Genomic DNA, 27,691 nt, shown 5'->3' on the forward strand with positions numbered 1-27,691 from the left:
ATAAAATCACGAAGTGTGTGGTGTAAAGATTGATTTCTTAGAAGAAAGTCATTCTCTCACATAAATTTATTAAAGGAGTTGAAATTTTCCGCGAAAATTATTTGAAAATGAATTAAGAAACTTACACATCCTGTTCCTAGTTACACCGCTAATACAAAAAGCAATACCGTGATGAGAGAAGCAATAAGTCCTCATGCAAGATTATCTGCAACTCTGTAAGACGTTTTGGCTTTGTTGAGTTCTTTCTTGTAAGAAGTCCGCAGGTTATTTATTTTCTTTACTACCGTCTCCCTATTGGCATTAGGATCAATAGGTTTGTACTTAATACTTAGCCTGTAGTACGCAGCATGTTTTATTGGCCCGACTTCTGTACACACACTACGATAAAACTGTGCAAACGCGATCGACAACGATTTATCGAATAGATTTTGAACCTTGCTCCGATGGCTTGCACCAACCAATGCGCCGATTTTTGTACATACGTTCGATAGAACTATTTTAGTTGTCGTGTATACTGGTCATTAGAGACATCTGTGGAGGTATGATTTTACTAGAGAATGTATGTATTGACCCAAAGCCTCCTTAATTATATAAATCTAATGTAGTCGATGAAATACAATATGCAGAAAAACGTCTGATATATTTGAACGAATTCTACTACGGATACGACGTAGAAAGTTCCAATGTGATATTATATTTTACTTGTTTTCAAATATTTTGATACAAATTAAAGCCAGGTTGAATCGTCAAAAATAATTTCTATAAAAAATGCTTCAGTTTTCAATCTAATCTTTAGGTTTAGAGTTTATCTACAGATAAAAAAAGTATTTATAAATTTACATATCAGACAAGTATATTTCACATTTCTGTAAAAATTATTGAATCAGTTAAATTTGAGGATACTGGTTACTTAAAAGTAAAATAAGATTTCATTCACATTAATTCCTGAGTCAATCGGGACTAAGACAGCCCTGTATACACATTTCCTCATAATAATTTATGTAAGTATATTTACAGTTCTATGTTTGTTCATTACGCCATAAAATATGTTGATTTCAAACAATGATTTGACATCTAAAGTAAGTATTCATATAAAAAAAACAATTATATAATAGAGAAGAACCCATTAAAACGGAACCGAATTAATTTTTCGGTTTTCTTACGATTCTCAAAAAATTTTAATATATAGTATTTTTACTACACCTTAAATTATTTTAATCCAATTCTGTATATACGTTTCCTGACGTTCCCTACGTCAATGAATCTTCTTTTTTACAACATAGATCTCTGCTTTAGCTACGCATCTAGCCACACATTCTGATTAAAAAGTGGTATATTATTCAATGTATTGAAGTTTATACAAATATTTACATTACTTCTGTACGTTGTGATTGATTAAAAACTCATTAGGATCAAAAGTCTACACAATCGCTTCTGACCATCAAAATGTTTGCTGAGTATGCTATTATTACAAATAATAAATACCAATGTAATTACATGCAAAAATGTACAATACCGAATTTTGTCGCGTTTTAAATATATATAATGAAAAACTAGAATAATCATAATCAAAAATATTTATTATAATAAACATACTAGATTAGATAATTTTTGAATTTCCTTGATTTACCAGATAACACAAAGAGCATGCGCAAATACATAAACGCCAATTGAGAAATCATGGGGATTTTTTAACTCATCCTCCCACTCTGCACAAACCCCTCAGATATCCATAAACTTAGCTGGGGAATAACCCATTTCTGTGCAATTTTAACTATCTATCTTCGTCGTAGAAATACGTGTGTGTAAACTGTAGAACCAAATTTATTAGTTATATGATCTGTGAGGTGAGCAATTCAAGAGTGAATATTTTCAAAGTGAGATTAAGTGTTATTGTTTTTGTTCGTCATGCCAGCTGAACTCAATAATAGTGATTATATATTTCCCTTGCAAAAAAGTTGTGAGTGATATGCTAATATAAAACCCGCTTGATGAATATCGAGTATTTCGAAATAATTAGCAAGCTACGCAATTCAAATTCTTTCTGACAGCTTCTATTTAAAAATTTGTAAACACCTCCATTTTTCACAGAAAATGAATACATGTAAATATTTGTTCACTTTATTTTGAAAACTTAACCCCACATTTTTAGTTGTTCAAACTATATAATTTTTTATGAGAGTATATATATTTATTGTGATCGTTTATATTACACTCTATTATTATCAACAGTAATCGTTAATCTTGTACTTTATATGGTAGTAGTGCATTAATATGTACCTAAAAACTGCCTTTTGATACAACAATATAAAGTTTATTTCTCATTCTTCTTCTTTGTATATTTACATCAGTTGGTTTTTCCTACCTCAGTAACTATCTCTATAGTCATTTATTGAATAAAGTTACTGTTTTAGGCTTTTTCAAAAAGAATATTTACAAATACAAGATCATAAAAGTTGAATTATATTAAGTGGATCTAGAATTTTATATGGAACAGTCTACTGAATGAAATTTGTTCATTAGGACAAATAAGTGAAGATTTGCTTTATTTTGCAGTCAAAGGTTCTATTACATACTTAAAGTATTGATTTATCTTTGCTGATTTATAGATGTTTAGATAAATTCTTTCTAAGTTAACGAAGTAAGTCTTTCGTAAATGTACTCAACCATTATGTTTTTTTTTTCAGATAGCATGTCTTACCCCTTGACACCGCCTTCTAGTTCAGAAGATTCACCTCAATCTGCATATTATGTAGCGTCTCCAAATTCGACATTTGAATATGAAAATTATGATTATTCTTCTTCAGTACCATACATTATAGCAAAAGCTGGACCAGTTATTGATCCTAATTTGATAAAAATGGAGCAAGAACAAAGTAAGTATTAGATTAAATTATATTCATAGTAAGGTAGTTGTGAAGTTACGATTTGGTGCAGATTAAAGAAAAATTGCAAATGGTTTTTCCATTTAGAATATTCATAACAATTTTTATATGCACTTTATCCTTGAAACTGGCATAATATGATAATTCTTGGTAATTTACATATATTTCCTTTTGGGAGTATTTTTATTCATGTTTGTAAGTTCTGAGTCATTCTTTTACATGATATTTTTCTTCTGAAATTCAATATTTTATTTTTTTTCATCTGAGTAGAAAAATTCTTATATTTTATCGTTACCAAGTTCACACCGTTCAGATTTTTGCAAGTCCGATTTACTCTTCTTTGCATCATACATTTTTAATTTATTAGAAATTTATTTAACTATATTTTTGATTCATTTTTCTCTACAATCATCAGGTTTTGTGAATAAGAAAAATAATTAATACAGTGTATGAATTTAATAACATAACAACATAAAATCTGGCTAGGATAATAAGGTACAATGTAGTAACTTTAAAAACAGTTATAAGGGGTAGGAAAAATTTAAAAATGGTAATGAGACAGAAAGTATTAATTGGGACGGCTAAGACTTTGAGAAAAAAATTCAAAGTTCTTAATGGAAAACTGGTGGTTTGCCTCTCTCTACAAAGGTTCATCATTAAAAGTCAAAGTCATGGTTATTGTTTTATTCAATTGCGAGGGCATGGTGCAATAAGACTTTATTCCAATGAAAATAACAGTAAACTCTGACTGGAATGGGATGTTTGTAACATATTTTACCATAAGAGACCTGAAAATGTACCTATATCTTTTTTCTTCATTATGATATACATATCATCAAACGAGTTGAGTGTGTTGCATTAGTTTTTGGCTTCTTAAAGACTTCCACTTCTGCTATAATCACCAGTGTATTGTTAGCCAAGAGTGATGTGTTAAAGAACCTCTCGTATGTGGTAATTTGGTGAAAAATTTTATTATGACAAACATCTTCAAGTAAATACTTCTAATGTAAAAATTTTACTTTTGAATCTTTCAATTCACTCTTTGCATCAATTTATTTATTCAGTACTTTTTATATATCTTTAGATAAATGATATTTTTCAAACTAGCTAGGTACAGTTTTTTAATGTCTTTAGCTTATCTCATTTGAAGTCTAATTATTCCTATATACACTATGTCTCCCTTTCAAAGTATATATGTATATATATATATATATTAAGTTGTCTATTTGGCTAGTATTGTACCTTTGATATCTCCTTCCATTTCATCATTTCTTTTCATCCATCTGGTGTTTTCATAATTTTATCCATATTTTTTTGTAGTAGTCCATGTTTAGTATCTATAATGAAGACAGGGAGGGAGTTCACCTTCATTGTATTTTTTGTGGTCAAATAATATAAGCTTGTACTCAACTAGTATGCTTATTATACTTTTTATTGTTTTTTTTCCATTTCAGGAGCATCTTTACATTTTATAGAACAACCAACTGACAGATTTAGATTCAGATACAAATCAGAAATGGCAGGTACCCATGGCAGTTTGACAGGTATCAATTCAGACAAATCAAGGAAACCCACATATCCCACAGTTGAAGTTAAAAATTGTTCTGGAACAGTTATTGTTAGATGTTCAATTTATCAATCAAATGCCGTTGGAAAAGATTTTTTGCCACATGCACATAGGCTTATCATGAAAAAAGGCAGGGAAGAACACGACGATCCTCATGATATCACTGTTTGGCCGGAAAATGGATATAGGGCTGTGTAAGTAAACAAACGATTACAAACTGAATTGTATGTAATGAGTAAAATTCAAAATGAAACCACTAAGAGGTAGCAGAATTTCAATAAGTGCCAGTTAGCCAGGCAGGCGTCACCCTAAACCATATTTTTATATTTTTCCCTTGAAGTAACATGTTTGAAACGACAGCAATAAAATTTTGATCTCATTCCCTTTAATATTTTGTTGAAGTATTTTCCAAAATAAACAATGGAATAAAATAATTCTGTGTTTTTAAATGAAAAAAATACTGTTGGAATATAGGCTTAGCTGAAAAGTATTATGGTTATTCTTCCACAGAAAAATCTATTATTACTGACTGTTATGCAGAGTTTAATCTTGACATTTAATCAGGACGTTCAAAAGAGGTGGTTGCACTAGTTAAAAAGTCTTGAAATTTGTAATGGAAAACTGTTAATTGAAATTGGGAGAGTTAGTAGACACCATAAAGATATATGGCATAAAAATATCTTTTAGTTCTGTAGGTCACTGAAGATGAAACCAAGTTTCACCAATATAAATCTGAATTAAAATGGCAGTTATCTGACTGATTGGATCTTGTGAAACCTTTTGAAACAACTAAATTTGCTACAATTGGATGACAAGGTTATGGTTTCTGTATTTTGGAATATACACTGCATATGATTCATCAAATATTTGTAAAAGGGAAAAAATAATTGACAGTGAATATCACTGTATATTATTTGACTGATTTATGGAGGTAATTGCAAAGAAACTGCTCCATATAGAAGAGAAGAGAATTTTTCACCAAAATAATAAAACATGTTGCTAGTCAAGACTGTATAGATCTAAATTTAAGGAGTTTATATATAGATGGTGACCTAAAAGATCTATTTTGTCCTCTTTTGCTAAACCCAGAGTTATTTGTTATTTGAGTTGGTTTCAGGGCAGTTACTTCTTCTGAATATCTCAGGGATTGTTATCTCCTCTACAAAAACCTGCAATCACTAGTGTTTTTCATTCAGTAATTAAATGTTCTAGATTCCAAGGTATGGGAATAATACACACTGCAAAAAAAAATATTGTTACCGAGTTGTTAAGAAAGAAGGTGCAACTCAAAAAAGAATTCATTGCCAGAACAGAAGGAAAAATGAGGGAGTTAACTACAAAGGAATTGGCAGAGGTGAGTAAATGAAAAATTCAATGCTAAATTATGTTATGTATCTAAATTGCTGTTTGATTTGTGGATGATCTGTACTCAATTTGTTTCAATTGTGATTCTCATCTTGCATATAGTTTATCAACTGGTATATTTCAAAATGAAATTTAATTTTTTTATAATCTCTATTGAATGTTGATAAATTAACTATAAACTATAATACTTCATACATCTATAAATATCTTTCCTAAAAAGAAGTCACACATTTTTATCTCCATTATAAATATTAGTTGATCTGGTGTGTGATCAGTTTTCAAAAGAACGGGGTACAAAATAAAGAAAACTTTTCTTAAGGCAGGGATAGTTGATTGCCACTATACATGCGCATGTCTCACCTATACGCAGAGCTTTTCATACAATTGTAGCCTTATATTCAAATAAGAATATGACTTGCCCTTCTCCAACTGTCAATCAGTTCAAAGAAAAATTTTCAGATATAAGTAGTCTTCACTTCTTGGGCTAGGCTTCCACTTACAGGCACTAGCTTTCTAAGATTATTAGAAATATTGTATTGACTAGTGAGGTCTCGAAGTATAGCTAATTATTACACACATTCTAGTCAAGTGCAGTCAAAGATAATATCTATAATGCTGCAGTGTTGTATAGCTCTATTTTGGTACAAAAATGTGAGTTCCTTAGACCAACTACTGTTTCAAAGTAGTAATTAGTAGAGATTTGCTTGAACAACTATACCCTTTTAAAACATTTATGCATTTTTAAAAAACATTCCAATCTCGTAATTATTTATTACAGCGAATAAAGATAAAGTGGCATTTGACATAAGATTTTGTAGATTTCACACTACACATCTCAAGTTAGAAAGTAGTGACAAACCAACAGACTAAATGCATGACACATTGGGCAAAGATATTCTGTTCAAAGTTAATAAAAATCTTTCATAAGCCCAAAATGTATCTCTGTGGTACACAGATAGCTCAAGCTAGCGCAAGGAAATGGATTAAGTATTTGTAGACCAAAAAGCACATTTTCCATATTTCTAGGAACATTACTTAGCATTTTCAAGTAGAGTTGTTAGCAATGAATAGAAACTTCTCTAGATAGCACATTCACATTCTCTCAGATAGCCAAGTGGCCATGAAGTTATTCATGGCACGTCCCAACTGATGTGGGAGTGTAAACAAACCCTAAAAGGGGCAACGACTCTATACCTAGGGCTAGAGCCCTACTGTTTCTCATGAGATACCACATCAATAACTAACTGAGCAGATGGTTAAAGACACTTCAGACATGAGAAAATCCAAAAGATTCATAATCATATCAGCTAAAAAGTCTGAAGAATTTCTCAGGTTGACTAGAACCGACATGAAACTGGTAGTCGGTCTTCTGACATGGTCACTGCCTTGTTAAATACCACCTTAAGATAATGGGCATAGCAGAGGACGACAACTGCAGATTCTGTGAACAAGTCAAGGAAACAGCAGAGCATCTACTCTGCGTATGTCCTACCTAAAAGGTTCAAGTACTTTAAAGGAGCGGTACTAACACCTTTGGAAGTGGGACACTGAAACCGCTCAAAAATAACCTCCTTTGGGAGGAGTCTACATTTTTTGAAAGCAGAATAATGAGATGTACAGTCTTGTACATAATTTCTTTTACATATAGTTCTACATATAGCAAATTGGCTGTAAAGCATTCTACACTAGCGACTCTAGTAGGAAACTCAAATGCTGTAGCCTTTATTACACAATTACACTGTATAACCCGTACTCACATGACTTAGTTTTGGTTTCCATTTCATATCATCATGAATATGATCAATAACCCCAATTTGGTAGCAATTTTCAGTAAGTTATACCCGAAACTGATTTCCTTGAATCCAATATTTGCTTTTATCAAGCTATTGTTTAAGAGTCAGGCTACACTGAATTTATTCCATTCCCTGAGCATTTTTTAGATTCTTTGATGTACTAGACACGTTCTGTTTTATCAGGTAATATTGTGAGATAATGTGTACAGATCATTTTCAATTTTGTCGAAATATATGAAGATTTACTATATCATAAATTATACCGTGTCATTAAATAGGCTTGTGTTGTATCTCAACAGAAAGATTTTATTATTTACTTTACAGTTTTGTGCAGTGGCATTATATTAGGTCTAGTAATAATTAATATAATTTTTCTCATGTGTTTAAAATTTTAGAAATTCTTAAAAAACACAACACGAGATTTCAACGGTTAGTTAGTAAGTTATAAGTTTATAAGTTAGTAAAAGGGGACTAGAACTAAATGAAGGGAAGACTAAGTATATGGACTTAAAAAGAAAAAAAAAATGCGACTAACATAAGAATTTAGAAATAGGGAAAATATTAGAGGGGCTTAACAATTTTAAATACTTGAAAGTAAAAGTTAACAACCATAATGAACGAGGAGAAGAAATTGCTCAAAGAATACAAGCAGGCTACCGAACATATTATAAGTTAAATTTCAATTAAATTCCGGCTTCTAATGCTATGCAAAAAAATCAGTAGATGTACTAAAATGCAAATCTACAGAACAGCAATAAGGCTAACAGAAACATATGGAGGAGAAAGGTTAATTCTAACAAAAGCTGATGAAGAAAAATTTAACACCTTCAAAAGAAAAATGATACATAGAATATATGCACTAAAAAAGTTTAGTGATGTACAATATAGAATCCTTATAAATGCTGAAATTAGAGAAATTTTAAATGAAAAGAATATAATCATATTTATAAAATTGCAGCGAATAAGATGGCAAGGACACATAGGAAGGATAAAAAATAATAGTGGAGTTAAAAAAATAACAGAATGAAAACCCTTAGGAAACCGGCCCAAAGGAATAACAAAAAGTCAATGGGAAAAGTCAAGTAACAAGTGATCTGAACAAAATGGGAGTTCGTGGAAGACGGAGTAATATCCAGGTCAGGAAAAAAAATGGATAAAAATCGCGAAAAAAGACAAAACATGCAATGAATTTTAGCTTAAAAAAAGAAAATGGTTAGGAAGTAGATTGACTTACTACAAAATAAATGAGTCAAAGAGTTCTTGATTGAGTGATTACTACTTCTTTGATTCCAGTATTCTGTAGGACGTCCTTGACTGTAATATTTGCCTTTATCAAGCTGTTGTTTTAAGAGTCAGGCCGCACCCAATTTATTTCATCCCCTGAGCATTTTTTTTAGATTCTTTGATGTACTAGACATGTTCTGTTTTATCAGGTAATATTGTGAGATAATGCGTACAGATCCTTTTACATCTTGTCGTAATATATGAAGACTTACTTTATCATAAATTATACTGATTCATTAAGTAGGCTTGTGTTGTATCTTAACAGAAATACAGTTTTGTGCAATCCTTGAATAACACAACAAGATATTTCAACAGTTTTAAACTATTCCCATGTAATTTAAATAGGAAATCAAAAATCACAATGCGGCACCTCTAAATATTAAGAGCTAAAACTTTTTTCATCTTTGATGATAAATTTATAGTTTTTTTGGCCCACCCTAGTCGTTAGGATAGGTTCTATATATGGACTTAGATATGAGGACAAACCAAATATTTAAAACATTAGCTATTATGTTAGAGCTAGTACTAGATTATATCATATAAAATGACCATCAACATTATGACACAATTACTTTAAGATTGAAGGTTGATGTAATTTTGTTTGTGGTATCTCTATCAGGTTCAATCATTCATTATGTATAAGAAAAATTTTCACCATAAAGATGTACTGGAATATCTACTACGATACACCAAAAGAAAGAATACGTTTCCTTTTCTTTATTTTCTTATTTTAATTCGTGAACCCCCCCGAAATCGCGTCTGGAACTAGGACATAATTTTGAAAACTTTCTGATACCAACTAGGTGCCATCTGAAAGAAACATATGGGAATTTCAGGCACAAATATACATGCCTATTTTTCTATGATTTTCATCTACATTAACTTTATTTTTATTATAACTTTGTGATGATATTTCTTCATATATTTAGATTGCATTTTTTCGATTTATATTTATATGTTTTTGTTTAAATTATTTGAAAGCCAAACAATTTTATTTCTTATTATATTCCAAGTGTCAATGGTAAGATTTTTAACACTTAACATTGTAAATTCATAGACTACTGGTCCTATGAACTGTAAGAAACATCGTATTTCTCTGTAAATTTTTTAGCATTACAGTGATTTACGGTACTTTAAGTTGTATTATTTTTATTTATCTTTGTTTGAAGAGTATTAAAAGTAGCAGATTACAAGAAAAAATTAAACATCAACTTTAAATTTAAAAATAAACTTAAACAGTAACCACTATAGTAATTTTAACTTATAAAAAAATGTAGTAGTTATTAATGATCTAAAAACAAAATAACAGAATATCCATGATGCATTCTAATTTGATACCGTAACAGTATTATTTAGTTAATGTACCCCGTAACAAAAAAAATACGAGAGCCATTTTTTTTTCAACCTCCGATCGTTCCGTGCAGACGCTACGCAGGCAGAAGAAACCGAACATGTGCTGTAGGCGACTATGAAGCTCTCGCACTACACACTCCGCCATTGTTGATATTCAGGCGTCAGTCGGCGTTGTGCTAAAGCCACGTAAACATTGTCGATGCTCCCGCCAAGTACGAATGGCGGAGTGTGATTCGTTTTCTACAGAGTGAAGGCCATAGTACTGCAGAAATCCATCGAAGAATTACTCGTGTGTATGGGAAAAAATTTCATGAGTGATTGTGTTGTGCGTGAATGGTGTCGAAAGTTTAAAGATGGCCGTAATGATGTTCATGATGAAAGGAGCCAAGGATGCAAATCTGTCGTTTCGGATGACCTGGTTCAACGAGTTGTCAGAATGGTTAAAAAACGCTGCAGATTCACAATTACTGCTTTGTCTATGGAATTTTCAGAGGTTTAAAGGTCTGTTTGGTACTCTATTGTTACTGAACGGCTACATTGGCGGCAACTTTCTTTGAAAAGGGTATTGAAAAAGCTGCCTGTCGGCATCATTGAAAAGAAAAAGTGCTTTTTGGCGACGTAGCTTAATATAATCATCATTTTTCTATATATAAAATAGACTTTAACCTCGATATCAACAAACATCTCCATATTTAACAACTTACACTTACGAAAAAGTCGATTTGCAACTAATATATATATATATATATATATATATATATATATATATATATATATATATATATATACGTAGAATTTTTTTTATGTAAAAAGCAATAGGATAACCCTTGATAACTGATTCCACTTCTCTAAAGAAAGGAGTCCCTATAAACTGACGTTCTTAGCGTGTGCAGATGAACTCGGTGCTCATGGGCCACTTCTGCTTGTCGAGTAAGTCTTGCACATACTGCTCTAGGTGGGATTATGTTGGAAAGCATCTACCGTGCTAGTATCGGTAAAATAGTCTTCTTGTGTGCTCTAAGCTCTCCTGGTCAACTTTGGGTCACATATAAGTCGAATTGCTTTCTTCTGTATTGAGTATAGCATCCTAAGGGTGTACTTGGGAGCCGAGCTCCAAATGTGCGTGCAATACTCCAAAGTTGGACGAATCTGGGCCTTGTAGAAGATTAGCTGTTGTTGCGGAGTATATAACTATTTATTGTGAAACTGCCGTAGCTAATTCAGCCAAATGATTATGCTAGAACATATTGCTCCTAACCTTACCACCAATAATGCATATTGGCGCATATGGTGATATTTCATGTCTAGACAGGATTAAATTATGTCAGATTATTTCCACCTCACTCCGAATGTTGTCAAGATCGGTATTGATGGTGGTGATCTGTTGCTGCCTACGGATTTGGGTGTTACTCGAGTTTATTGGAGCGGCCGATTTGAACGACGACACCAGTGCACCAGAGAGTAGGTGCAGTGGTGCAAGACGCATCTCTAGGTAACACCATCGTTGACCTCTAACATTTCTGAGGTGTCCTTCGATAGCGACTAAGCCATTCGATGAGTGAGAACGTACGATCCTCATTTATTGAAGGTTGGTATGCCGAACCCTGTCAAAGCCCTCCGATATGTCCAGTCCGATTGCTCTGGGCTCCCTTTCTATAGCTTCAGCCCATACGTTGGTGACATAGGCCAGAAGGTCCTTGGTTGATCTATGTTTACGAACGCCGTATTCTCAATATTTGCTGATTAACGACTTTTCCTATGACCTTGACAATGGCTGCGACTAAATTTCTAAACGATAGCATTATTAATTGAGAAATGGAGACAATTTTATATCACAAGCTTGTAATTTTGGGTTGTACCTGTCATTCCAAGGATATTGAAGATAGCGATTATATTTTCACGTCGAAGAATATCATTTCATAATTTACAAAATTTAACGTTTTTATGATTATTCGCAAATATATTCAGTAACCAAAATAATGAATTTATTCCATTCAAGTTTTACACACTGTATATTTTCATCATAAATAATCAAAGTATACAATGAAGTAGTTAGCAAAATAAATTTCAACTTTTTAATCATTTCTAGGAAAATCTTAATAACCTGCAGTTGTGTTATCAATTTGAGATAAATTTAATAACTAGTGGTATTTTATTAGATTATTTTACGAACAAAATCTGCCACAAATAATAATGATTATTGTTATTAATAATAAAATTGCAAAATAAAGAGAACAATGAGGTAATCACGCATTTTCAAAATTTTTTTCCTCATCTTTATTCGGCTTTCTAACAAATTATGTCATTCTAATAACGGGTATTTTTCACTTTGCTACGGTAAATGTCTCAAACCCTGTCATGCATCGAAGAAATTAAAGTTTGGACGTATTCCACCGGCACAGCATCCCATTCTTCACAAAAAGTTGATTTAAGTCACTGTGAGGAGAATGATGATGTCTAAAACTTCTTAAATTATCCCACAAATGCTCTATAAGATTCATATCGGGAGATCGTGCAAGCCAATCCAGAAATGTGATTCCCATTTGCTCCAAGTGGGAATAAAATCTGAGTCTTATATAAATGGTCTACAAATACTGAAAGGAAAGTTGGAAAATTCTAGTTCAGTTTGCGTATGAATAGATTCAGATTATTAATGTATCAGCAGCTGGAAATGGTCTATATCTAGAATACATGAAATTGGGTGATCTTGACCCAATTTTTCATTTTGACTTACTATATTTTACTCAAAATTAAAAAAAACACTAAGCTAAGTTGGAATTTCGGAAACCGTTGGTGATATTTATACAAACTGCTTACACCAACACTCACAATTACACTGTCTGATACACGTTTCGACAACCAACCTATCGTCATCAGAGACTGAAGGTAAACTAAAACCTAAGAACTAGTTTTACACTAAGTTAACCTCCTTGGCGGGAATCTTCACATTTATTCCTTGACTAATAAACTATAGAGTGGTCTGTAAGGAATTGGCCCTTTCTCCCTATTTAAGCTATTCTTGCATTTAGGTTAGGTGAACCTAATGATGAAGTACCAAATTTGTAAAAGAGTGGTATATATGGAATTACCTATGGTGATTGTGATGGGAAGTATATTGGGCAAACCAAACTAAGAGATCCGTTAATGTCCGGTTTAAAGAGCACTTAATTCATTTAAAATATGGACAGACCGAAAAAACGAGTATTGTCGATGACGCTGCGAGTTATAATCATGACATACCAATACCAATAATGTAAAATTTATAAAAAATGTAACTAGTAATAAATTGAAAGCATTGAAATTGCTAAATGTAAGAACAGGTTAAATAGGGACAATGGGTTGTAGTCAATGAATAAATGTGAAGATTCCCGTCAAGAAGATTATCCCGATGAAATTCATTTTAAGATTGTATGTATAAGATTTTTATTTAAAGCAATAAGAGATTCTCTAACTAACGAGTGATTTTTTGGCTGGTATTTTTTGGCAACACTGTTTTTCACAGATCACGCGTGAATCGTTTCTTGTGTCATTGTCAAACTTGGTCAGTTTATAATTTAATCATGAATCGCCTCAGCTCAGCCTACTGTGGTTTCAACAGGATGGTGCCACATGCCACACGGCACGCGAAGCAATGGCCAAATTCATCAAACGTTTGGGACCCGTCAATTGGCCGCCTTGATAGTGTAATTTAACGCCTTTGGACTATTTCTCGTGGGGCCATGTTAAGGCTAATGTCTACAGGGATAAACCAGCAGCGATTGACGCTCTGGAAGTCAATATTGAAGCATTTATTCGTGAAATACCGGCCGATATGTTAGAGAGAGTGTGCCAGAATTGGACCTTGCGCATGGGTTATCTGAGGCATTTGCATGAAATCATCTTCAAACATTGAATTATACTGATCGTTCTATCGAATACAATAAAGTTTTCATCAATTTTTTCACATTTTTTGGGTTTTTTTCAAAATTAAATCCTATACCTCACTGATTACATAAATAACCAATGAAAACGACACATGCGACAAAGTTGTCGCATTTTTATTAAATTTTTAGTGAACATGGATTGAAGCTATTGTCATTTGATGTTGATCGATGTCTTATGACGTCAATTCTTGTCATTGAAGGTCCTTTGACCAATGGAATTACATTTTGGTTAATTTCATTAATTTTCATCTGATAATGCCCAAAATTCTTTTCGTTTCGGCACATCTACAGAAATTGAATACAAAAAACCGGAGCTCGTTACAATCTTCCCGTGAGGAGATATCGCTTCCACTGACTAACGGACAGACGGACGGACAAAACGCTAGTAATAGCGATTTATCTTTATAAACATTGCGCTAAAAAGAGGAAGTGAACTTTTATGTTGATTCAATCTAATAACTCTCAGATTCTTGGAATTCTTGTTATACAATTGCAAATGCTTTAAAATGGGTGGTTTCTGTACAAGAATTCTACTGTGCCTCCGCCAGACATGCTTATTGCACTTCAAACTTTCAAGGGAAAAAACTACAAAATTAGACAAATACCAGATGCAAACGTTCCCTTTAACATTCAGATTCATGAATAAGTAGTTGTCTTGTATGAAATTATTTTTCTAATTTCCTTTGTATCTTGTATTTATGTAATTTTGTAATTGATTTTTTTGCAAAAACTTTGAAGTACAACGAATATTTATATATTCTTTAGATGTAATAAGATTGTTTGGTTTTCAGATACCAGTAAAACTTATGTGATGAGAAAAATGCTTACATGTGTTATATTGTCATAAATATTTGCTATTTCATATGTTTTTAATTTAAAAATTCTCAAAATTGATGATGTGATGTGGAAATGGGAATGAATATACGAATGATAAACTTGAATATTAGCGAAAGTCCCCAATTTTTTTCAAAAAATTTTCAATAAACAGAATAGAAATATAAATTGATATATTTATATATTATTAAATACTGTGATTGTTTAGGTTACTTTTATGATTGCTAAATCAAGGATTTTCGAATTTTTATAATCAACTTTATTGTTTATTCACGCAGTTTAATGTTTTTATCCTATTGTTGAATTTTTGATCTATTTTCTAAATGTTGAGATGATTGTACTAAGTAAATGGCGTCATAGTTATTAGAAGTAACATCATATATAATATTTTTATTTTTGTTTGAGAATTTAGTATTCTGACCTTAATGATTTATCAGCGGCGGAATTAAAGATTTACCGCCCGTATGCTATTCATCTTTTGCCGCCTCTACTGCCCTCTGAAATTAGATACCTTAGTTCTCAATTATTCAAATTACATTTTTTATCAATTTATTTTATGAGAACTAAGATTCCGTGTAAGATACTTGATTATTTTCACTGTAAAGAATTATTTAACCAAAGCAAATAGGGATCGATCTACGCCATAGAAACATAATCTCAGTCTGCTCAAGTAGCAGTGCAGCTAACAAGACAAAACTGAGTATTCTAGGCTAGTGCTAGAGTGCAAGAGAGTCTTACAAAATTTGGTAAGTGATGGCTGCAAGATCCAACTCTTTTGGGTGCCGTCGACAACAAGGGCAACGACGAAACGGACTCGTTCGCCAGATATTTTTGATGTAGCCGAAAGTGTCGCTATCGCGTCTCTTAACCTTCTCACACTTCGGGGATCGTCATTGCCAAATTCACGAATTGCATTTCGAATTTGTTGACAATCCACCGTATTCGCAAAATCTGGCCCATAGTAACTTTTTCTTGTTTCTTTACCTTAAAATTTCACTTGCAGCAGAGAGTGTTTTATCAGACGAGGAAGAGGACGTTATCGTGAAAGTAAACTATATTGAAATATAAAAAGAATCATGTTTCTTTATTAGGTCGGAAACGTTTCAAACAACCCTCGTAAATGGTAAGTCACGAGCTCATCAAATTAAAGTATCAAAAATTTGGAATGTTTGTGTTTATTCACTTATAACATATTATCTCTTATAAATTATTATCCCATAGATAAGATAACCCTATATTATCTGACAGGGAATGAAAATAATCTGCATTTATCACCATATTTTTTTCAATCGGTGATGATTGAACGCTCGATCTGAAAATTACATGGGCGACTAGACTAGTGGAAGTTATCGTTGAAAGTCGTAGCTTTTCGTGATGAGTTGTTGATATACAATTTTCGAATAAAATATTTCACCAGTTGTTTGATGTAGTTGTTGCGTATTAAGTCGAGTTGTACGGTGATTTTATAATTTTATCAATTTTTAATATGACTCTTAAAAGAAAAAGAGGGTGAGTTGAGCTCGATAATTACATAATATTATTCTACGTATATGTATTCAATATATTTAATAAAACGAACATAGATAGGAGATTGGTGGACGAAACAAAACAATACCAAGACTAGAACAATTTTGGATTTGATTTTTCTTGTTCGGAATTGATTTTCAATGTAGGTCTGGCATTTTCACTTTTGGTTTCACTTAAGGCCGCTTGACATGATGCAAGACAACGTGCGTGCAATGCAAGATGCAATATTTTTGATCAAAAGCAGACGCAGATGAAGTTGATAATTGATTGTTTCATGCATGATCTCGCACTTGCAATTTTTTCGGTTTAGTGCCATTTTTATTGCGCGTAAGTTGCAATTCTAGAAAAAAATGAGTTTCTTCATACATTCTCAACTAATTTTTCTGTTTTCTCATCTAATTCTCTAACTAAACTGTCCATTAGTCTCCAAAAGCAAGAAAGATGCAGTTATAATTATTCTCAGTGATGCAACGACCACTTCTCTCTTGTTTACTTTATTTGGAAGCTTGACATGGTGCAAGAAAACGGGGAATGCAATGCAAGGCGCAATATTTCTTGATCAAAAGCAGCGTGGATGAAGTTCAGCTTATTGTTACTTGCAAGAGTTCGCACTTACAATATTATCGGTTTGATGGCATTTTTATTGCGTGCACGTTGCAATTCTTGGGAGAAATGAGTTTCTGATCTGCTGCTTATTTTCCTTATGGACTGTTTCTTTATCTATTCTCAACTAATTTTTGTATGTTTTCCCGTATTAATACACTTATGTTTTTCCTTGTTCTATTCAGACAGAGCCTGGCCCACCATCGTTTAGGTGTTCTTTTAAGTCTATCAGATTCCAGAAGCAAGTTAGAGAAGATATAATTATTGCTACTGATGCATTGACTCCTTTTTTTTCTTGTTTACTTCACCTAGCTCTGTTATGTTTATTTCTAATCTGCTCACAAATACTAAATTATATTGTTTACTTTTACCTATGGAATTTTGACTAATGGTAACCATGATATAATGGCAAGACTTGCATACTGTCAATGTGCAGTATTCATCAATGCAATATAATGACCTTGAAATAAATTGCATGCAATCCCTTGCATGTTTTCTTGCATCACAAGCGGCCTTTAGGTACTTGAACTGTTATTTTTTTTCATAATATTACCAAATATAATACAATATTGTTAGAAACCAATATTCATAACATTTTTCATCCCTTAAAAATCAGAAACAGCCAATAATAACTAGTAAATTTGGTTGGGACTTGGCAGCATTAGTTCTGATTAATATTTTTGGTACAAAAAATACCTTTTCCCTCCTTGCTTGATATTTACTAGTCTGGTCAACATCGTGAAAGAGACTTTATGTCTTTCTTCTAAAAATTCGAGTGATCGTTCATTGGATTCGGAATGATCTATATAAAAATGGTTTTTAAAGGATTCTATACATTTATTACAACGCATATAGATAGGATATTAATGGTAGACAAAATAATACCAAGACTAGAACAATTTTAGATTTTGTTTTGCGTGTTCGGAATTGAATTTGTTTAAAAACTGTTAATGCTGGTCTTGCATTTCCACTTTTGATTTCACTTAGGTACTTGAACTGTCAGTTTTTTGCATAATATTTCCAAATGCAATACAATATTGATAGGTTAGAAACTGAGTGAAATATTTATAACATTTTTCATCCCTTAAAAATCAGATAACAGCAAATAATAATTACTAATTTTGGTTGAGACTTTGCAGCGTTAGTTCTGATCAATATTTTTGATATAAAAACTACATTATTTCTTGCTTAATATTTACTAGTTTAGTCAACAAAGCGGAATAGACTTTATGTCTTTCTTCTAAAAAATTGAGCTATCGCTCATTGGATTCGGAATGATCTATATAAAAATGTTTTTGAAGGATTCTATAAGCTGAAATTGAATATTTCCAATTCCATCAATGGTATGATAAGGACGCTTCAAGTGAAAGGACCTCTATATTTCATTTAAGATTTATACGGAGTCGTCTTTCTGTGGTTGTATTAGAGGATTTTCATGTCCTAGCTGTTCATGATATTTGCTTTTATGCTTCTGGATTTCTTCTGTGATGTACGATCTTTATGGATCATTCGATACATACAAAGCTACATTTAACAAAGTTCTAAGGTTTTATCATAAATATTGTCCGTAATTAATTTAGATTTTCTTACTATTAACAAATGTAACTCTTTAAAGTATCAATAAATTTGTTTCCTCTTTCCAATTAAGCTTTGGATCCAGCTGTATTCCAAGATAAGACTACTATTATTACATTATTGATAGTGACTGTTGGACATTGGTTATTTTTCCACCTGAATGTTGTTAATGCGGATTTATTTTCTTTTATTTTTCACTTCCTGTATATGGCAAAATACTTATAGTAAAATCATGAAAATTTTTTACGTTTGGGTTTTCGGATACGAAATCCCAGACTTCTCCATGGATTCTGCTTCTGAACTCTCTGCTTAACAAGTTAAGACTTAAATAATTTACAATAAGATGGAAGGTAATGTTTTATTTTGAAAAGGAGGTCCTTCATACCACACTCTATCAAACGGATGACTTATGTCAGGAATACTGATAATCTTTTTTCTTTTCGGGGGATATGTTGATCGTATATACAATTCTGTGGCATTGCTGGGTGGCAGAGTGTAAATGGCCAAAACCAAATTATTGATGCGGGATTTTATTTAAAATGGGGTTCATTCTAAGTATTAGAAGTTTCTTAAGAATACCAATAAGCCTATAAGAAATTACATGATATGGGTTTTTACCTGGCTGGGGCATTGTTATAATGTCTGCTAATTTTAGATGTTTGAGCAATGACTCAACCATAGCATAAAACAAATAGGTTAGCATTACTTTACCTTATGTGGAGAGATCTCTCAGCGTTTTTGTACTTACTTTATCAGGTCCTGGCGACTCTTTGTTATTTAAACGAGATATTCCTCTGCTCTGTCAGCTCTACAGTGTCGGGGTTGTAAGCTTGGTATTCCATTATTTGCTGATCATCTATACTATCTTTAGGTGTAAAAGCTTCAGCAATCTGTCCTGCGAGTAAATACGCCTTCTCTTTGTTGCTCCTTTCCCATGGTCATGGGATAGGTGTTTGTTTTCGAAAGGGGGTTTGTTTGTAGTGGTTTATTTGTAGCTTTGATTGGATGCTATTCAATCAGATGAAAAAATAAGGTTTTTCGTTAATAACTAGGATTACTAATAAAATTTAAAAAAGAGAGCAGAAAATTTCCAAAAAGAAAATCTGTACTCCCGGATATTTATCTCCATTATTTATAATTGTGATTTAACGCTAAAAGCAGTGATCCGCGAAGCCATTAAATTGCAGAAGCATCGATGCAAATAAAATATTTTTTTTATAATAAACTTTCATTAAAAATCAGAATATTTATTCATAGCTTCGAGTTAATTTGCTCGCCATTGTTGAATAATCTAACATATATATATAGGTCTATTGGCCAATTTTTTTTCAGTCATTTTGCGTTTCTTGATCTTAACAATTCATCTAGTAGTGGCTATGGGTGGGTTTCTATAGTTTTGTGATGTTTGATGATCCTTTCTTGGATAACTTCTTGTTCAGGAGCCACTCTCACATTCACATGAATGGTGTGATTTGATACATACCATGGAGTATCTACTAGTTGACGGAGTATTTTCCATTGGGATCTCTGAATAATATTTATATTAGATTTGGAAGCGCAACCCGACACATCAATTACATATGTTAGACTTGTAGGTAAGGACTTTGTTTTCAAGTGAGAGATTTTCTCTCATTCAACCAATGTAGTTATCTTGATTTGATAAATTATTTTATCTTGATAAATTCAATTCCGTTTTTTTAACATGCTTTTATTAATTTTACTTGTATGTTTGTGGCCGACTCTTTTTACTTCGATTTTGGCCTACTTTGAGCGACCCGATTTCATTTAAATTTTTCACACTCATCAAAGATCGACGATAATACGATAATTCGATAAAAATATCCGTTTAACCAGATTAGATTTCTTAGAAAGAAAACAACGCTTTTATAATAGTGACATTAAATTTTTATCAAATTATTTTATTCTTATTCCAAGAATAATTTTTTACTTTTTAATTTTATTATTTCTAAAAGCGTGTTTTTTTAATTTTTTTATACTATATTTTATTGTACATTTTAGCCATTATATTTATTCATTATGAAATAAGTGGTAATTTAACTAGCATGTAGTATTTTCGAAATAGTAGTGAATAACTACTCTTGGACATTTTGAATTAGTCCACGGAAAGCTCTAACAAATTAATAGAATACTTTGCAACAAATTTAACTTTACTCATAAGTGAGAGAGAGAGAGAGAGATAGGACGGGTATTTTCGAATGGGATAAAGAAAAATTTTTTATATGAGGAAGGTGTTAGAGTTGGCGCTGATATAGGATTGTTTTTCTTTTCGTTTGTTAATTTAATTGGGGGGCGGGCGGTAACAGTTGCGGTTGCATCATTCCCTATTCTCGACCAATTGGCTGATGAACCGGTTCATCAGATTACAGGAAAACGGCGGAATAACTGCAACACTGACTATCGAAAAAGTGTGAGTGATAGTGTTTTAACTCATGCATTTGGGAGAATTGTATGCTAGATTTCAGGGAGGACTTCGTATGCTTTTGCTAGCAGCCGAAGGGGCGGATAGGGTCTCGTATGTGAGAAAAGTACTTTTTTCATATGTTGCACACTAAACTTTTTGTACAATTGCAAAAATTCAAAGGATAGTGAATTTTTTACAATTTTTTATAATTTAACCAGGGTCGTCGTTTCTCTTCAGTAAATTCTCCGCTATATTAATTGTAGAAGTTGAGGATTGATTCATATACGGTGCATTTTCTGTCTCCATTTTGTGATGATTTTATTACCAACGTAAATAATATTTTTAATTGATTCCCCGACGTAACCTTCTGGCATGGTACTAGATTGTCAACCTCCATTAAGCTTTGATGTTAACGTATCTCCTCCTGAATTTACGAAAATTGTTACCGAAGAAACTTTTTAATTTCAAAAAATTTGCAATTGTCTTTACCATACTACCAAATTTGTTAATGCCAACTACCTGTTTAGTACATTTTCCGTGCATGTAAAACGTTTTTTCTGACAAATCAATCGGTTGTAGAGTAGCATGTTTTTATAAATCTTATAAAAGTCTTCCAGTCCGGTAAACGTTCTCGCTTTTTGAGGGTCATCTTCAATATAACACCCACTTCGGACCTCTATGAAATTTCTTGTATATAACACATAAGAGAGTGCGTTAGTTATTGATAGAATTGATTTTTGTTAATAGCAGATATATAGGAAATACCTTTGTCTCTAGGTATTGATCATCTGGAGTTTTTGTGGTGAATTTATTTATTTCTTGTGGTTTCGAATTTCAATTTCAATAAATCGTGCGACTGACACCCACATGGTGCGGCCATTGTCAAATCCATATGACGTTTATGAAGCACCAACTTTCAAAAGATTTCGTCTAAAATTTCGATTAGTCACAAAAAACTGACAACCATTTAAGTGAAGCTAGTTTTGTCATTTTCAAAACAATATCTTGTGTTAATTTATCTTTGTTTCTTGATGGAAAAAAATATTGTACAAGCTCAGCAATAACCTCAAAAGTGTTATTTGGACTCTGTTCCATCGAAAAGAACCATTTGTCATTGATTTGCTGAATTTAAACGTGGTAGTAGACACCGGTGATGGTGATCGTTCGGGTCATCAAACTGAGGTGGTTACTCCAGAAAACAACAACGTGTTGATGATTTAGAGCAGTGTTTGGTCATGTTTACACGTAATAAATCAGATTTTTTGCGTCGATATGTAACGATGGATGAAAAATGAATCTAGCACTTCACTCCGGAATCAAAATGATCATCATCTGAGTGGACTACTGCCGGTGACCTCGTCCGAAGCGCCCAAAGACACAACAGTTAGCTTTGAAGGTTATAGCTTCAGTATTTTGGTATGCGCATGGAATATTGTTCATTGACTATCTTCAGAATGGAGAAGCAATCAATAGAAAATACTCCATAGAGTTGTTTTATCGTTTTGAATGCAAAAATCAAGGAAAAACGGCCTCATGTGCCGATGAAAAAAAATCACTGTTTCACCAAGAAAATGCACCGATTCACATGGTGGTTAATGGTTAAATTGAACGAATTACACTTCGATTTGATTCCTCATCCACCGTATAGTCCAGATCTGGCCCACCAGTGATTACAGATCTCAAAAAAATGATCGCCAATAAGAAATTCAGGTCAAATGAAGCAGAAATTGGTAAAACTGAAGTCTATTTTGAAGCAATAGACAAATTCTTCTACAAGCACGGCATCGAAAAGTTACAGAAGCATTGGAATGGTTGAATTGCTCTTGAAAGAGATTACATTGATGAATAAAATAGATTTTCGGTAAAAATATGTGTCTTTCTTAGTTAGTCACACGTTTTATTGAACGATGTGTTATTTCTCACTAATTCCTAAACTTTTTTGAAAACGCAAATTTCCAAGGAAGTCGTTGCTTGCAACCATTTTCCCAGACATATGTTTCGCATCGTAAACAAACAGCTGACAAACCCAAGTTAATTGAGATTGAGATCAAAGGACATCAAAAAACGTTATACCGTTTTAGGAAAAAAAAAGTTACCGATTCGATTTACGCGTGTAGTTTAAAAACACAGTCCGGTTCAAATATGATCAGGTCATGTATATGTTTTCTATTTTTGTACCTAATTTATTATTATTGTTTGACAATAGTAGGCGGTTAAAAAAACCGATGAATGTATTGTTTTATAAATTTAAACATGAAAGTTTTTCAGAATACTGTTCACACTTTTCAGTCTACTAAATGTAGTGAACAATTTGATTGTTTGTAGTTGAGTGTCCACATCAAGTCTGTTCTTGAAAATGTTTGTATTTGCAGCAGTCACTGCAAATACAACTTGCAGTTTCTTTCCTTAAAGCGACGTTCTCTGAGAGTGAGTAGGGCAAATATTCTTAGGCGTTCTTCATAGTAAAAAGAGAGGAGGTATTTTAGTAACCGTTCGCTGAACTCGTTCTAAAAGCTCGATATCCTTCACAAATGTATCATAATGTCATCCAAGAATTGCCTAATATTTTATTCGGTGAAAATCATACATTAATTATCTCGCCACTACTGATAGGAATCATTTAAGATCTGTTAACCATATATTATATTATTCCAAATATCTCTCTCTTATTTTATGCTCCATTAACGTATCTTATCGGATTACCTAATTTCTGTCTTATATTGATGTGACTTGAAGAATCATAATTATACCTATTTACCTTCTACCTCATATTGTATTCGTTAAGATTTATTGTAAACTGACCGTCCCCTGACGGGAGTTAACGTCTTACTTAAGCGGTTCCATATGTCCCTTAGACATTTGAAGTTCTATTAACTTATCAAATTATCTACCCTTATTATTGTACTGATGCGACTCTAACGATCATAAATATAATTTTTATAGCTTTTGTATACAATAGAATCAGTATTTAAGAGAGGATAAATACGAATAGAGTGTTTTTAATAGTATTGGCATCCAAAGTCATATTATTGAAATCGCTTTATTTTTATATATATTTATTTATATATGTTATATTTTATGTTTATGAATAATATTTACATAGATTTGAATTTAATTATTTAACTCATTACAGGAAAATGAGTCCATTTTATTTTCTTGTTATCAATTCCTTAGCATTACATAATTACTCTCATATTCATATCTCAATTTTTAGGACAGTAGGTAATTGAATAATTCGTAATTTCCCATTTCCATATCGAATTAATTGGTTTGTCCACTCATTTTATTTAATTTTGTCAATGACATCCATATTATTAGATTACGGAATGAAATTAACATGTAAAACACCTAACAGACGAGTCAAAATAAATATTTTCGCTCTTGGACGGAATTTCTAACCCAGTCCTAATGAACTCACCAAGATGTACGTAAATTTCTATGATTTTCACATTTTTTTGAGAAATATTTACATTTTATTGTCAAAATAATTACAAAAACTTATTATTTAACTCATTGTCGATATAATTACTTGTAAAATGGATATACATTTTTGGTGACTATAATTATATTATTTCTTAAATTTTACAGTAAAGATGTCGGTGTCCGTAAACGACGAAAAGGTATGCATTTTTCTCTCACAGTTTTTTACCTTGAAAATACATGTGGATATCATTTCGAAGAGCGGCAGTGTGGCCTATACCGGATGATATCTAAATGTGTTTCATTCGAAATTTTTTACTTATTTCAGATTAAAGGATTGGCTGAATCAGAAAGTAAATCAATTAATCTGAATATTGTTTGTCTAAGGTTCGATGCTTTTATAAAAGACAATGGTATTTTATACCCTATTTGCGATCCCATTTTCTCCCATAGTATCAACAATTTGAGTAAGTATTATTTTACAAAATTTAGCTTCAGTATCTCTTAGATATTACTTATTGTTTAATTATAAAAACTGTATATATATTGGGAATCTATTGAATCTAGTATTATTTTTAAATAATTAATATACAGATAAATATTCTGAGAAGTATTCATTTTTATATAGATACGTACGAAACTACTGAATTCACGTTTACCTCCCCCAACCCTCATGATAGGGTACTTGCATGGTTTGACAACAAAATAGTTGTGGATAGTTTTATTATAATTTCTTTTAATTCTTTGATCAATACTTATATAGAGAAAAAATTATTAAAAATTCAAACATTTTGTAGGTAGTTTAAACATTTAACATGTAATATGTAAGAACTTAACATATAAAAGGTTTATTCACTTCATTACTATATATATATAGAAAAATGTTCTATTTATACGTAACTAATAAACAAAAACTGTATTATAACGGGAAACGCTACGTTACCGGCAACGATAAACTCGTGATCCTTAGCAGACAACTGTTCAATGATTTTATTAAACCTATTACGTCACAACTGAAATCCAATGAGAATCGTTCTCTTGTGTAATTAAAAATATGAAATTTTACCGATTTTCAATTAAATATTCCACTTTCTGACATTAGTTCATATCAAGAACTTATAAAAATAAACAAAAAAATAAATACTTTAAAAAAAATGCAAGTACCCTATTGTACAATATGACGCTCATTTTAATAACCGATGAAAAGTTATGGGCTTCAGAGACTGATGGAATGTATGTTGTAATTTACTAGTTATGTTTATTGCGACCAAAGGATTCATTGTGTTTGTGTTTTCTATCAGTGGCACTGAGGACACTTAGTACTTCTAGCCGATCTATTAATTCCATTTCTTTTAGAAAGTTCAAAATGTGGGATGGTTCTAGCTCCTGAAGATCTTCATTTTCTATTTCATACGTTCTTCACGTTTTCAACCTCTGACAAGTTGCTCTTTCGTCAAACCGCCTTCGAAATTGTAAGCGTTTTGTTGTTGTAGTAAGCAATATGTTCAGTACTAATATCACGAACGGTTCCAGAAATTTGAATTCAGTAAATTTGTATACAATTACACTCGAACAGTTTGGTGGTAGGATGGTCACTTGATTTAAGTTCGTTTGGGTTGCCTATCAAGTACGAGTAAAGCTTTTATGGGGAGGCTGGATTTTCATAAACTTCTTGACTTCTGGGACAAAGTCTTTATGAAACCATTCGCTGAATACTTCTCTCGTGACTCAACTTCTAATTTGATTCTTGTAGCAGACTGGCAGACAAATGTTCTTGAAAGCTCTGGGATTTACCAATCACTAACAAATCCAATTTGTGCGTTCCAGTAGCATTTGGACACGACACGAATGTGATTTTAACTTTGCTCATTTTACAATCTAGTGCACTTGCTTCTTTAGAATGTTTTATTGAGCAACAATCTCCAGAACAGACCTCTTTTGTCTTCGTTATAGATTTGGTCAGGAAGAAGACCCAGTTCTTCTACAGTTTTAAAATGCTGGATAAATGGCAGTACTGCAGATTCATCGCTTGATAATTTCTCACCCGATATGGTTAGTAGACGGATACCAAATCGCTTTTTAAATTTATCCTACCGTCCATCGCTGGCAAGAAAATCATCTTTGGGGGTAATTTTTTTATAAAGTTCGATTGCTTTGGCGTTTAGAATTCCTCCAGATATAGGAGTGTGTTTAGAAAGTCGTTGTATGAACCACATGTAGAAAGCGTTTTCCATCTTTAGAAAAGCGCCAACTTTCAGAGTTTTACGCTTTCCTGGCCCCGATTCCATTGTCTTGACGTGGTCTACTATCTTTTGCCTTTTTTTCTTAAGATCGTATAGAGTAGCACACTCAACACCATATTCTTTTGCAATATCGCACATGTTTTCCCAAACTATCTAACTTCTTTAAAATCTCCATTTTATTATTCAAATCTAGTGTCGATAAGAGCGATAGAGACGTGGGCGGAGGGTGCCGGATTATTGGACGTGCCGATCTATTGAAGTGCCGGATTAGTTTGATTATACTGTACTTGATAATTTCACTAAAGTTAGCAGAGCACTATGAGCAGGCAGATAAAACAATAAAGTTCTAATTAAATGCCATATTAAGAAATTTTCCACTGTGCAAGTTTTTGAGAATTTGGCTGTTCTGCTTTAAATTGAAGTTTGGAGAGCAATGCAAGTTAAATATGCAAAATCAATAGATAATGGTGGAAATAGAATGGTTCCATAATTAAATGCTGCGTTGTTCTATGATAGAAAAAAATATTTTGTAAAAAAATCTGTTTCCGACAACAGACGAGTAATTAAATGCTGCAGACTAGATGAATTTATCGGAGATATGACGAAAAAAAGGACTTTTTCCAAGTTTTCTTGGCAGAATACTATCTGTAGTGAAGAATTATGTCTGGCCTCTTTAGGGCTTGACTAATTAATTGCTCGACTAATGCTAATTAGGACCTAGCAACGTCTCACTTGCCTATAATTTTTTAATAATGACAATGTTCTACTGAGAAAACTTGGAAATACTCATTTTTTCCTACATCTGCGACAAATTCATTTTCCGCAGCATTTAACTAGCCATTATGAGAGCAATTAATTATTCGTCGGTTGTATTCTTCGAAAACAAACTTGCCATTA

At 32.3% G+C, this 27,691-nt stretch overlaps 1 protein-coding gene across 7 annotated transcripts in view; it reads left to right on the forward strand.

Moving 5' to 3' along the window:
• The first annotated feature begins 877 nt into the window (after nt 1-877).
• LOC130452605 (nuclear factor NF-kappa-B p105 subunit-like) overlaps nt 878-27,691 on the forward strand; it is a 45,176-nt gene continuing 18,362 nt past the window's right edge. The window contains exons 1-5 of one of the 7 annotated variants that reach the window (XM_056791946.1): nt 878-1,001; nt 2,688-2,876; nt 4,340-4,646; nt 5,665-5,806; nt 24,880-25,018. In XM_056791946.1, coding sequence (XP_056647924.1) covers nt 2,693-2,876; nt 4,340-4,646; nt 5,665-5,806; nt 24,880-25,018 — 772 coding nt within the window. In that variant the 5' untranslated portion in view covers nt 878-1,001; nt 2,688-2,692. Of the gene's footprint in view, nt 1,002-1,035; nt 1,080-1,708; nt 2,105-2,544; nt 2,563-2,687; nt 2,877-4,339; nt 4,647-5,664; nt 5,807-24,879; nt 25,019-27,691 lie in introns of those variants that run through there. The other 6 variants (XM_056791948.1, XM_056791945.1, XM_056791943.1 and 3 more) reach the window with 6 other exon arrangements.

This window comes from Diorhabda sublineata, chromosome 2, assembly GCF_026230105.1.
Source record: "Diorhabda sublineata isolate icDioSubl1.1 chromosome 2, icDioSubl1.1, whole genome shotgun sequence".
NCBI classification, from domain to species: domain Eukaryota; kingdom Metazoa; phylum Arthropoda; class Insecta; order Coleoptera; family Chrysomelidae; genus Diorhabda; species Diorhabda sublineata.